General features: G+C 55.7%; 1 protein-coding gene across 22 annotated transcripts in view; it reads right to left on the bottom strand.

Moving 5' to 3' along the window:
- The window catches only part of PCBP3 (poly(rC) binding protein 3), a 290673-nt gene that overhangs the window by 58068 nt on the left and 219039 nt on the right, over window positions 1-13566 (bottom strand). For all 22 annotated transcript variants that reach the window (XM_064380239.1, XM_064380246.1, XM_064380240.1 and 19 more), the window contains 3 exons: window positions 12653-12676; window positions 11643-11675; window positions 11204-11320 (listed from right to left, as the gene is read on the bottom strand). In XM_064380239.1, the coding sequence (XP_064236309.1) occupies window positions 11204-11320; window positions 11643-11675; window positions 12653-12676 (174 nt within the window). The remainder of the gene's footprint in view (window positions 1-11203; window positions 11321-11642; window positions 11676-12652; window positions 12677-13566) is intronic.

Genomic DNA, 13566 nt, shown 5'->3' with positions numbered 1-13566 from the left:
ACTGATTAGAACAGTCACAGACACAGCCCTGAAACATCTCCAGTAGGAATTGATTAGAACAGTCACAGACACAGCCCTGAAACATCTCCAGTAGCAGTGATTAGAACAGTCACAGACGCAGCCCTAAAATATCTCCAGTAGGAATTGATTAGAACAGTCACAGACACAGCCCTGAAACATCTCCAGTAGGAACTGATTAGAACAGTCACAGACGCAGCCCTGAAACATCTCCAGTAGGAGTTGATTAGAACAGTCACAGACACAGCCCTGAAACATCTCCAGTAGGAACTGATTAGAACAGTCACAGACACAGCCCTGAAACATCTCCAGTAGGAATTGATTAGAACAGTCACAGACACAGCCCTGAAACATCTCCAGTAGGAACTGATTAGAACAGTCACAGACGCAGCCCTGAAACATCTCCAGTAGGAGTTGATTAGAACAGTCACAGACACAGCCCTGAAACATCTCCAGTAGGAACTGATTAGAACAGTCACAGACACAGCCCTGAAACATCTCCAGTAGGAATTGATTAGAACAGTCACAGACACAGCCCTGAAACATCTCCAGTAGCAGTGATTAGAACAGTCACAGACGCAGCCCTAAAATATCTCCAGTAGGAATTGATTAGAACAGTCACAGACACAGCCCTGAAACATCTCCAGTAGGAACTGATTAGAACAGTCACAGACGCAGCCCTGAAACATCTCCAGTAGGAGTTGATTAGAACAGTCACAGACACAGCCCTGAAACATCTCCAGTAGGAACTGATTAGAACAGTCACAGACACAGCCCTGAAACATCTCCAGTAGGAATTGATTAGAACAGTCACAGACGCAGCCCTGAAACATCTCCAGTAGGAACTGATTAGAACAGTCACAGACGCAGCCCTGAAACATCCTCAGTAGCAGTGATTAGAACAGTCACAGACACAGCCCTGAAACATCTCCAGTAGGAGTTGATTAGAACAGTCACAGACACAGCCCTGAAACATCTCCAGTAGGAACTGATTAGAACAGTCACAGACGCAGCCCTGAAACATCTCCAGTAGGAATTGATTAGAACAGTCACAGACGCAGCTCTGAAACATCTCCAGTAGGAATTGATTAGAACAGTCACAGACGCAGCCCTGAAACATCTCTAGTAGGAGTGATTAGAACAGTGACAGACACAGCCCTGAAACATCTCCAGTAGGAATTGATTAGAACAGTCACAGACACAGCCCTGAAACATCTCCAGTAGGAATTGATTAGAACAGTCACAGACACAGCCCTGAAACATCTCCAGTAGGAACTGATTAGAACAGTCACAGACGCAGCCCTGAAACATCTCCAGTAGGAGTTGATTAGAACAGTCACAGACACAGCCCTGAAACATCTCCAGTAGGAGTTGATTAGAACAGTCACAGACACAGCCCTGAAACATCTCTAGTAGGAGTGATTAGAACAGTCACAGACACAGCCCTGAAACATCTCCAGTAGGAATTGATTAGAACAGTCACAGACACAGCCCTGAAACATCTCCAGTAGGAACTGATTAGAACAGTCACAGACGCAGCCCTGAAACATCTCCAGTAGGAATTGATTAGAACAGTCACAGACACAGCCCTGAAACATCTCCAGTAGCAGTGATTAGAACAGTCACAGACGCAGCCCTAAAATATCTCCAGTAGGAATTGATTAGAACAGTCACAGACACAGCCCTGAAACCTCTCCAGTAGGGGGTGATTAGAGTAATCACAAACACGGCCATAAGATGAAACAACTGGAGATTTGGGGACAGAGTAGAAAGTCCCTTCCAACAACCTCGACTGTCTACGCCTCGGGGTGTGCAAGGCCTGGTGTAAGAGCAGCCCTTTTGTCACAGTAGGTCAACGGAGTGAAACTCACTCGAAAGCAGAAACGGGGCTGGGAATAGCCCTTCTGCTGAACGGCAGCCAGCGGCAGAACACACTGCAAAAGGCCTGGAACAAAAGTGAGCCAGGGTCCCTGCGGACCCGAGAGCTAGGTGCCCCTCAGCAGCCGCAGCTCCCGACAAGGACGCTTATGTAATAGCTGCCGCATTCAGAAAGGATTCTGGAGAAAAGATGATCCCATCCCCAGAAAGAACAACCGAGACACAGAAAGACTCGTCATTCCAGGCCAGTGAGAGTGCCTGAGGAAGGAAAGGGCAGCCGGCATCCTGCCTGGCCTTCAGCCCTCAGGGTGACTGACGCTGGATGCAGGTGGTCTTCCTCACCCTCCTGGCGGCTATGGTCGGCTCTTCCTGCGTTCGACCTGCAGAAGGGTCTCCTGTCATCCTCCTCCTGAGTTTAGATACACCACACTGTGGGAGGCGTTTCCAATAACCCGCCGTGTTTTCTCTCCCTGTTTCCCAGCACTGAACCCTTGGGTCCTTGACTGAAAATCATTCATTCCTGCTCTGTGACTCCACCCCTGAAAATTTAGTAGGCAGAGACTTGGTTTGGAATTGGAATGGCAGCTTAAATGCACATCAGAGACACGGCTTCCTGAGCTCCCGGAGGCCTCCTCTGGCCGCCGGCAAGCTGTGTGGGCTCTGGGCAGCATGACGCAGATTCCGGACAAGGGCTTGACGCTGCACCTGATGCAATCCCACTAACACAGGCAAACGACTGGGGCAGAGCCACTACAGGCTCTGAGAGGTTCCACCAAAACATGACCTGAAATTCTCCATAATCCCGCGATCCCAAATGCAAAAAGAGGCTTAAACTGCAGTCCCTACCAAAGGCGTTCCCAGCCTCACCGCAGCCCCTATGACCCCTGCCCAAAGGCCTTCCTGGCCCAACTCCAGCCCCTGTGACACGCCTGTCCTGCCAGTTCAGATACCAAACGGACAAAGATATTGATCTGCTGAAGACCTGAGGGCCACCAGTAAAATCATGACCCCTCACTTCCTGGGCGTACTGAACCAAAACAATGTCGCTGTCAATTCTTCCAAAGCCACTCGCTTCCTGGCGGCGGCTGTTTGCGCTGCCTCCTCCACACGCCGCTAGACAGGAGAGTGAGCAGGTGTGGTCCTCACTGGGGAGGAACAGTGAACCTGGACAGTCATGCCCTGGGGGTCACTGAAGCCCTGACCCCTCCATGTGACCGTGTCTACACTGAAGCCCTGACACCCATGTGACCGTGTCTACACTGAAGCCCTGACCCCTCCATGTGACCGTGTCTACACTGAAGCCCTGACACCCTCCGTGTGACTGTGTCTACACTGAAGCCCTGACACCCTCCGTGTGACCGTGTCTACACTGAAGCCCTGACACCCCCCGTGTGACCGTGTCTACACTGAAGCCCTGACCCCTGCCATGTGACCGTGTCTACACTGAAGCCCTGACACCCCCCATGTGACCGTGTCTACACTGAAGCCCTGAACCCCGTGTGACCGTGTCTACACTGAAGCCCTGACCCCTCCATGTGACTGTGTCTACACTGAAGCCCTGACACCCCCCGTGTGACTGTGTCTACACTGAAGCCCTGACCCCTGCCATGTGACCGTGTCTACACTGAAGCCCTGACACCCCCCATGTGACCGTGTCTACACTGATGCCCTGACCCCTGTGTGACCGTGTCTACACTGAAGCCCTGACCCCTCCATGTGACCGTGTCTACACTGAAGCCCTGACCCCCCATGTGACCGTGTCTACACTGATGCCCTGACCCGTGTGTGACTGTGTCTACACTGAAGCCCTGACCCCTCCATGTGACCATGTCTACACTGAAGCCCTGACCCCCCATGTGACCGTGTCTACACTGAAGCCCTGAACCCCCATGTGACCATGTCTACACTGAAGCCAACACCCCCCGTGTGACCGTGTCTACACTGAAGCCCTGACCCCCCATGTGACCGTGTCTACACTGAAGCCCTGACTCCCCATGTGACCGTGTCTACACTGAAGCCAACACCCCCCGTGTGACCGTGTCTACACTGAAGCCCTGACCCCCATGTGACTGTGTCTGCACCGAAGCCCTGACTCCCCATGTGACTGTGTCTACACCGAAGCCCTGACCCCCCATGTGACTGTGTCTACACTGAAGCCCTGACTCCCCATGTGACCGTGTCTGCACTGAAGCCCTGACCCCCCGTGTGAGTGTGTCTACACTGAAGCCCTGACCCCCGTGTGAGTGTGTCTACACTGAAGCCCTGACACACCCCGTGTGACTGTGTCTACACTGAAGCCCTGACCCCCGTGTGACCATCTCTACACTGAAGCCCTGAACCCCGTGTGACTGTGTCTACACTGAAGCCCTGACCCCCGTGTGACTGTGTCTGCACTGAAGCTCTGACCCCCGTGTGACTGTGTCTACACTGAAGCCCTGACCCCCCATGTGACTGTGTCTACACTGAAGCCGACACCCCCCGTGTGACCGTGTCTACACTGAAGCCCTGACCCCCCATGTGACCGTGTCTGCACTGAAGCCCTGACCCCCCATGTGACCGTGTCTACACTGAAGCCCTGACCCCCCGTGTGACCGTGTCTACACTGAAGCCAACACCCCCCGTGTGACCATGTCTACACTGAAGCCCTGACTCCCCATGTGACTGTGTCTACACTGAAGTTCTGACCCCCCCGTGTGACCGTGTCTACACTGAAGCCCTGACTCCCCATGTGACTGTGTCTACACTGAAGTTCTGACCCCCCCGTGTGACTGTGTCTACACTGAAGCCCTGACCCCCTCGTGTGACCGTGTCTACACTGAAGCCCTGACCCCCTGTATGACTCTGTCTACACTGAAGTTCTGACCCCCCTGTGTGACTGTGTCTACACTGAAGCCCTGACCCGTGTGACTGTGTCTGCACTGAAGCCCTGACCCCCCGTGTGACTCTGTCTACACTGAAGTTCTGACCCCCCTGTGTGACTGTGTCTACACTGAAGCCCTGACCCCCCGTGTGACTGTGTCTACACTGAAGCCCCGACCCCTGTGTGACTGTGTCTACACCGAAGCCCTGACCCCCCGTGTGAGTGTGTCTACACCGAAGCCCTGACCCCCCGTGTGACTGTGTCTACACCGAAGCCCTGACCCCCGTGTGACTGTGTCTACACCGAAGCCCTGACCCCCCGTGTGACTGTGTCTACACCGAAGCCCTGACCCCCTGTGTGACTGTGTCTACACTGAAGCCCTGACCCCCCGTGTGACCGTGTCTACACTGAAGCCCTGACCCCCCGTGTGACTGTGTCTACACTGAAGCCCTGACCCCCCGTGTGACCGTGTCTACACTGAAGCCCTGACCCCCCGTGTGACTGTGTCTACACTGAAGCCCTGACCCCCCGTGTTACTGTGTCTACACCGAAGCCCTGACCCCCCGTGTGACTGTGTCTACACTGAAGCCCTGACCCCCCGTGTGACTGTGTCTACACTGAAGCCCTGACCCCCCGTGTGACTGTGTCTACACTGAAGCCCTGACCCCCCGTGTGACTGTGTCTACACCGAAGCCCTGACCCCCCATGTGACTGTGTTTAGAGATGGGGCTTTATGGAGGTAATGAATGTAAAATGGGGTCACTACGGTGGATGCTAATCTCATCTGCCTGGTGTCCTTAGAAGAGGGGATGAGGACACTGACGCACACAGAGGGACGACCCTGTGAGGACACAGGGAGAAGACGGTATCTGCAAGCCAAAGAGAGAGGCCCCTGAGGAATCGGCCCTCATGGCACCCTGAGCCGAGACTTCCAGCCTCCTCGATGTGACAGAACCGGTGTCTGCTGTGTAAGCCGCCCAGTTGTGGCATTTTGCAATGGCAGCCCAAGGAGACCAGGACAGTGTGCGGCCGCTAACCTGGCTCCTTCGTCACGTAGTCCCCTGTGGGGGATAAAGTATGTTCCATGCAGGACTCTGTAGGGCTGCAGGGCCTCACAGCGTCGTGGGGTGTCCCTTATGCTGTGCTGTAGTGCAGGATCCGAGAAGTAAAGAGACAGGACACTGAAGAGATCCGAACTCATGGGGGCCACACAACCTGTGAGTGGAGATCAGCAGGGGCCCCAAATGCCCAGAAGCATCTGTACTTATTAGGTACAAGCAAGGAGAAGGGTCGTGAGTGAGGCCACCATCTAGGGCACACATAATCACGTGAGTCACAAGCGAGGGGGCCACCCCATTATGTCACCTGGGCAGAGAGGGGGGCTGTGCACAGTAGGGGCCTGTGCCGTGCGCAGTAGTAGAGGGTCGTGTGCAGAAAAGGCGTCCGCCCCCGTTAGGTCACTGAGGCAAGGAGGTGGGCCGTGTGCAGTAGGGGTCCATGCCATGCCGTGTGCAGTAGTGGAGGGTCGTGTGCAGAAAAGCAGTGCACCCCCATTAGGTCACCGAGGCAAGGAGGTGGGCTGTGTGCAACAGGTGTCGTGCGCAACACTTCTTATCTGGGGGCTGGAGACTTCAAAGGATTTCTAACAGAAGGATACTCTAAGCCAATGCAGTGGGAGCTGACAGACTTGTGCTCTTCTCTTAAGATATTTATGGGAGGATTCTTTGAGCCAGCACAGAAGGGAGAAAAGACTGACAGGGTGTACAGCCGCCGTGACTGGCCACAGCAGAGGGGTTCTTCTCCCTCGGTTACTTCCAGGATCTCAGGCCTGAGGCCGACTTTCCACAGGAACTGGACGCAAGGTGCTACAACTCCTTTATCAGGAGGAGCGGCTCCTGCTCCAAGCCTGCCATACAGCGTGTGCCCTTTCAGGCAGGGACGCCGCCGCCTGGGTCTTTGGTTCTCGTCCTGGTCTGGCTGTTTTCCCATGTACGGCTTCTGTTCTGTGACTGCTCTAGGCATTCCTCCTACTACAAACTACCATATGGTTATATGGAAGGATTCCATAAAGCAGCAGTAAATGTGTCAGTGCAGCTCCGACTACAACACCCGTATGATCATATAGAAAGATTATATGGAACTAAGTATGCTAGATATAGGTATTATATGATTATATAAGCTAGATATAGCAAGCAGTGAGTTATACTTCAGGCACTGATTCTATAAACTAAGGTATGATTACATATAAAGGAAACAGCTGAGTAGTGACACTATAAACTGAGATACTCCTCAGGCACTGGTTGTGCTGGGGTTTGGACAGTCCCTCGGTGCCCAGGGGGAGGTGTCACCCACGGAGTCATCACTCTTGCCAGTGCTTGTCAACTAGCCACGGGCCCATGTGGTGGCTGCTCTGGAAACGGGCTTTTAGCTCTGCTGGAAGCGCACCCTCCACGGGCCGGGGCCGAGGACTTCTCAGGCACACTTCTTCCTAGAGAGCTGGCGGCCGCAGGGGCGAGGCTGGTGCGGATGGAGCTGCGGATGTTGAGGAGACGCTCTGGGGGATCGTTGCGCCCACCAGTGCGTTAGCCACGGTTCGACTCCAGCTAAGCCTCAAAGGCTGGATCTCTGGAGGCCAGGAGAGAGGCCACTGTGAGATTTCAACACTTCGCCCCTGATTTTGAAAACAAAGGATGGAGAAATTCTGAAAACCCTGGTTGTGCCCTTCACTTGGTCTTCTTTGGTGCTCTCAAGATGGCTGGCCGTGGCCACACGACTTCACATGTGTATTCGCTAAGTCAGTCCATGAAGCTGCTCATCATGCCGTAGACAAGCTGATTAATATCTCCAGTCAACACTGGTGGGAGACTTCACAGACTGTCGAGGTTATTTGAAGGCCAGGTGTCTGTCAACAGCACAAGCCTGACATGGCGTGAAGGCGAGGCATGGCTCCAGAGCGACGCCACAGGGGCCCTCGGAATGCCTCGCGCCCACCCTGGGACTGGAAGTGCCTTAGCTATTGTGCATCTGTTTTCAGGATGGGTTGAAGCATTTCCTTGTTTAAAAGCTACAGTCCTTAAAGTTACTAAAAAATTCCTTGATGTTGTATTTCCAACCTGAAGCACACCGACTTTTACATTAAGTGACTGAGGACCACATTTTACAAAAGCCATTTTGACAGAGCTCTGTGAGTGGTTACCCCTCACTCAGGAACAACACTGTGCTGAGCACCCACAAGCTTCTGGAAAAACTGAAGGACCAAAGACCAGAACCCTCAGAACCCCCGAGCTTCCTCGGCCACAGTCTGCTCCCTCGGAGACACCTCAGCTGCCCCTCCACGGACTGGTGACTGGGGCCCGTGCCTCCGGGACTCCTGATGCTAGACCGCGTCCTGCTGCAGGCAGGGATGGCGAATGACTGCGAGGGGCTCCTCACGGCCTGCCTATCACCAGCAGGTCACGGCTGCTTCCCACGACATCTTCCCAAACACCCTGCTCATGACCTGCAACCAGGAGACGCTGTCTATCGGAGGAGACATCAGAGTCTCCTTCTCTTACCTCACTGAAAGGGGCCTTACCGGGTATTGCTAACAAATCCAGCAGTGAAACTCCAGGAGTCGGTCCTTGGTTTCACATTTCACAGCCAAAGCGGCGACCGAAAATTCCACACGATGAGCAAACTACTCCAACAGGGGACCCCAAACTGAGGTTTCTCGAGACCTTCCAGACGCAGTCATTCTTCAGAAGCAGCGGCTGACCCGGGACCTTCCTGCGAGCCGATGACCTTGGATAAGGGTGGCTTCTGCTACGATGTCCTAACAAGACCTCTGTCGGCTTTGTTTCACTTTTCATCTGCTTACAGATAATCTTCCTGCCTCTCGCTCTCCACAGACCCCTGCTTGTCGTCCACCTCTGGAGATGGTCCCTTCTCTATTTTCTTTTCATTTGGTGATAATTGTTAGGTTAGCACACATTCATTCTAACGTCATTCTCAGATCATCCCAAACAGTGACCACTGCCCTCACTCTCGCTGACGACTGGACACACCGCCCGCCCCCGGGACCCAGGACTAAGAATCTCTAGATGTGCCGGTTTCATCGAATGGGACCCTAGGGAATCACAGCCAGTGGTCTCTGCTTGCGTCCACGTGGACAACTCTACACAAATCGCCTGTGACTTTCCTAGCATCCCTGTCTCCTAGAGAAACAAGCAGTTATTAAAGTCGACTGCTCAGTCCCAGGTCATTCTAAGCATAAGTTCAGCAACCTGCACGGAGCAACAGGCCATGAAACACCAGCCACGTGGAAGAAACTAACACAGGTCCCAGCGGCAGCTGTCGGGCACAGGCCGCGGTTCCAACCTCTCCAGCTGAGTGACAGCCCTCCACCAGACACTGCTTCCTTAGGGCCAGTCACCAGGCCCTGCTGGCCTCAGACGAATACCTCAGACACTTAGGAATAGCTTTGGAGACTTCTCTGTAGGTAAGGATCCTAACTCTATCAATGTCCCCGGCTGGAAATTCTGACTCAAATCTGAGTCCGAACACGAGATCACCCGTGATTATTTCTGTACTCTGCAAGGGACAACTGAGTGCTCCCCACAGTGGGCATCGCACGGGCAGAAACTACGGTCAGAAACCCACTGCCAACTCTGGCAGAAGGTACTCGGGACACCACCTGCCCTGGGTGGGGGGCGTGTTGGCACAAGCAGTGGTGCGTGACTCCGTTTCTCTGGGTTTCTTCTTGGCCAGCCACTCTGGTGTTTGTGCCACTGCACATGTTTCTTGCAGAGTGAAGTCCCAGGAGCCGGCTGCCCAGCACCCCAAGGAGATGCTACGAGGCTCTCTGAGGATGGCCCTCATGGCCATGGGCTGTGTCCTCTTGCCGAGGGCTCGGTAACGGCGCCCCCAGTTTTACCACAGTCTGGGGACCGGGTTGTTCCTGTTTCTGCTATGGTGTACGATGCTGGCCTGCCACATTCCATCAGTCTCCCGTCAGACGACGGCCAGGATGACTCAGCAGCAGAAAGATCCAGAGGACCCCGCAGCGCAGCTGACCAAGAGGGCAACTGAACCATCCCCGAGCGGCGTGACCTGGCTCTCTAGCCTTTCCTGAACTGGCTATCCTCTTGCAAACAAGAGAGTAGCTAAAAGGGGAAACTAAGAAATGACCTATAGACAGTGGCCAGGCCGCCTATGGTAGGGGACACTGGGCCAGGCCGCCTATAATAGGGGACACTGGCCCCACATCCGCAGCGTCCAGCCCTGGAGGCCAGGCCACCTATGATAGGGGACACTGGCCCCAACGTCCACAGTGTCCAGCCCTGGAGGCCAGGCCACCTATGATAGGGGACACTGGCCCCAACGTCCGCAGCGTCCAGCCCTGGAGGCCAGGCCACCTATGATAGGGGACACTGGCCCCAACGTCCACAGTGTCCAGCCCTGGAGGCCAGGCCACCTATGATAGGGGACACTGGCCCCAACGTCTGCAGTGTCCAGCCCTGGAGGCCAGGCCACCTATGATAGGGGACACTGGCCCCAATGTCTGCAGTGCCCAGCCCTGGAGGCCAGGCCGTAGCCTCCGCTACACTTGGCCCGGAACAATCAGCTTCCCTCATATGCACCCCAGTTCCAACTCAGGACCCACTGGAAAGGCCCCACACACTCCTCCACAGCCACACGGGATGCCCCGCTTCTACCCCCACTGCCTCCCTGGGGTGCAGCTCCTCTCCCGCTCCGAAGCTCCCCCTCCTCGCCTGCCTTTGAGTCTCTGCCAAGCACAGAAGATGGTGCCGAATCATAAACAACCTCTGATCATTCTCTTTCTTGGAGGGGTCTTTATTTCCACAAAGTGCCCCTCACTACTTAATGGTAACCCCTCAGAGACACTAAATGCATCTCTAACTAACTTCCAGCAATTTCAAGAAAACTAGAAACACATAAAGACATTAAAATGTAACTCAATGGCAGAATACACAGAAGCGCTGCGCGCGCATGTGCGCGCGCGCACACACACACACACACACACACACACTAATACAGCACCTTCACCGTCTAAGCCACGCTACATCAGCTTTCCCAGGACCAGGGTTGTGCCAGCCAGGGCTTTGTCGAGAGCCACGTGGCAGAGCCAGCTGGGGGCTGGGATGTTGGTGTGGCCGGAGGGTCGGCCACGGCTGTGTGCCCCGGGGGAAGGGTCTGAGGAAGCTGAGGGAGGTGGACTCAAGGCGCACGAGCTGGGAGTAGGTGGCTTCAGAAGGACGGAGGGACACTGGCCCCTGACCGGGTGAACCAGAGCTGGGGAGAGGCCCTGGGAGACAAAGGAGGTGACTGTAGTTATGGGGCCACCTGGGTGATCCCCTAGTCCAAGTGCAGGGAAGAAGGACCCGGGGAGCCGGCTGAGACCAGGCCAGACCCTGCCGGGCTGTGGAGGTTTCTGGGGGTGCAGGTTACCTCCTCAAACTTGTACGCAATCATGGCAAAGGCCTTGAAGATGGCGTCTGTCGGGCCTGTGATGGTCACGATCCTCTCTGGGCAGTTTCCCTCTGAGATGTTGATCCTGGCACCACTCTAGGGCGAAATCAGAGAAACCCCAGCAACCGATTAGAGCCCTGCGGCCGGGGGGCCTGGGGCCGCAGGTCTGATGACAACTGACACAAACACACGCCTTTGTCCCCGGACTGGCGAACCACCACTGAACAGTAAACCCTTCTCAACGTCTCCTTTACAATGAAACTTTAATGAGCAACAGGAATCAAGGGACCCCTCCCCTCAGGGAAGCACGGGAGGCCTGAGCAGGGGAAAGAGGCCCTGCATCGGCAGGGGCAGAGCCCGGGGATCCCCCCGCCCGCCCAGAAGCGGCTGTGAACAGATGGGGACCCGCCACACTCACCTCCTCACGCATCTTCTTCACGGTTTCTCCTTTCTGGAATAAACATTTAGACGATAAGGAAAAGGCGTCCCTTGTAGCTCCGCTGAGGGCATGCATGGGCTCGAGGCACACGGGGCAGCCTCTGCACCTCTGGCTCTGAGGACGGCACGGCCCAGGGTGGGTGGGTAGCAGCCTGCCCCGTGTGCCCACACGGCCGAGCATCCTCCTTGGAGACCAGGCTCCATGCCCACCATGCCCTAGGGGGCATTCGGATGGGAAACTGAGGCACAGGAAGGCAAGTGCACCCACCCAAAGGCATATGGCTGGGAAGGGTGGGGTGGGCCCAACCTGATTCCCACAGCAGCTAACTCATGGCACCGGGCAGTGTGCGTGCCCTCAGGTGCCCCGCGTGGCCGGCTGCACTCTGGCTCGCCGCCCTCCCCTCCAGAGGTGGTGGCTCTCAGAGACGTGCTCGTTCAAGCCCTCGTGAGGAAGCCGGGACGATGAGCTATGAGAGGCACCCCCATGGTGGGACAGAGGGGAAGGACACAGGTCCCTGGAGTGGTGAAAGTGCGACGAGGACGGGGAGGCCCTCACTGCTCAGCCTCACGATGCAGCTTCCACACTGGGCCTTAATTCCCCGGCCAGCCCTCATCTGGAAGGGAAGTGTCGGGTGCTGCTGCCTCTGCCGGCACTCCTGGAGACCACCCAGACGACACGGCCGGCTGAAGCTGTGGGAAATCCTTCTTTGTGGGGTCTTCAACCGGGAAAGAAGGACCGGCCACCAAGGCCGCGGGCAGGGGCAGCCAGGCTACCAGGCCATTCCCCTCGGTTGCACAGAGCCAGGGACGAGCTCCGCGGTCACGTGGCCTAAAGGCAGCACCCCTGGGGTCCTGACTTCATGGAACACACCACCCACCTACCAGGAAAGGTGCGCCTACTGGGTGCCACCTAGCACCCAGGGTGGCTGCTGTCCTCACTGTCCCCTTACAGAGACCCCCAAGAGAGGCAGAGACTCAATCAATAATTACCTTCCCGATGATGCTTCCAACTTCCTGCAGGAAAAGAATCACAGAAAGACGGTGTCATAGAGCAGGAGGAGAAAAACAGGAGGCAGAGACTGCGAAACCAGGCTACCTTCCCGGTGCGAGTGAAACGGGAGGCAGAGACTGCTGAAAGCAGGCTACCTTCCCGGTGCGAGTGAAGAGGGACCTTCCTTCCCAGTGTGAGTGAAGAGGGGACCCTCCCGGTGTGAGTGAAGAGGGGACCCTCCCGGTGTGAGTGAAGAGGGGACCCTCCTGGTGTCAGTGAAGAGGGGAGAATTCAGAATCTGCCAGGGCGTTGCACACAAGCTCGGCTGCCTATAAGAGGCCCTGAGCCGGGGCTTCCTCGGTGCCCACCTGACCAGGCCAGAGCTGGGCTGCCTCTGACTAGGTGCCCTGTGGGAGGGCAGTTGACTGCCCCCGATAAATAACTCAGGAGCATCACCTACACACTTCAGGCCTCCAGGAAACCCTGGAAGAAATGCACGAAAAATAAAGTCTCTTCAATGGTGACTAAGAAAATCGCTCTGCTCTTGCTTCCTGACTCCTAGTTAGAAGGCAGCCTGTTCAAAGGAACGCTGCAAGATGCTGCCAGTTCTGACAGCGAGCCCGAGGCGGTTTTGGGACACACATCTCCTGCTGGACCGAGTGGCCCAGTGTCTCCCTGTCCGGCAGCGGGACAGAGCTGACAGGCAGGTGCTACTGTGGCCTGTCACCTGAAGCAGGGGCAGTGATGATGACGTCTGTGAGGCCGTGAGGATGGCGTGTGCAGAGGGGTCTGTGGAGGCAGAGGCCACTGGACATAAGGAGGGGCCCCCGTCATCAGGGCACCTTCCCCACAGAGGGCATCTGGGTGGCGTGGCTGCTGCGCTGGAGTGGGGCATGCACCTGGCCTCAGGGAG

Source organism: Aotus nancymaae, unplaced genomic scaffold, assembly GCF_030222135.1.
Source record: "Aotus nancymaae isolate 86718 unplaced genomic scaffold, 86718_ANA_hifiasm-v0.15.2.pri h1tg000022l_1, whole genome shotgun sequence".
NCBI lineage: Eukaryota > Metazoa > Chordata > Mammalia > Primates > Aotidae > Aotus > Aotus nancymaae.
Note: the sequence above shows the minus strand (reverse complement) of the source record. Positions and strands in the feature narration are given on the sequence as shown.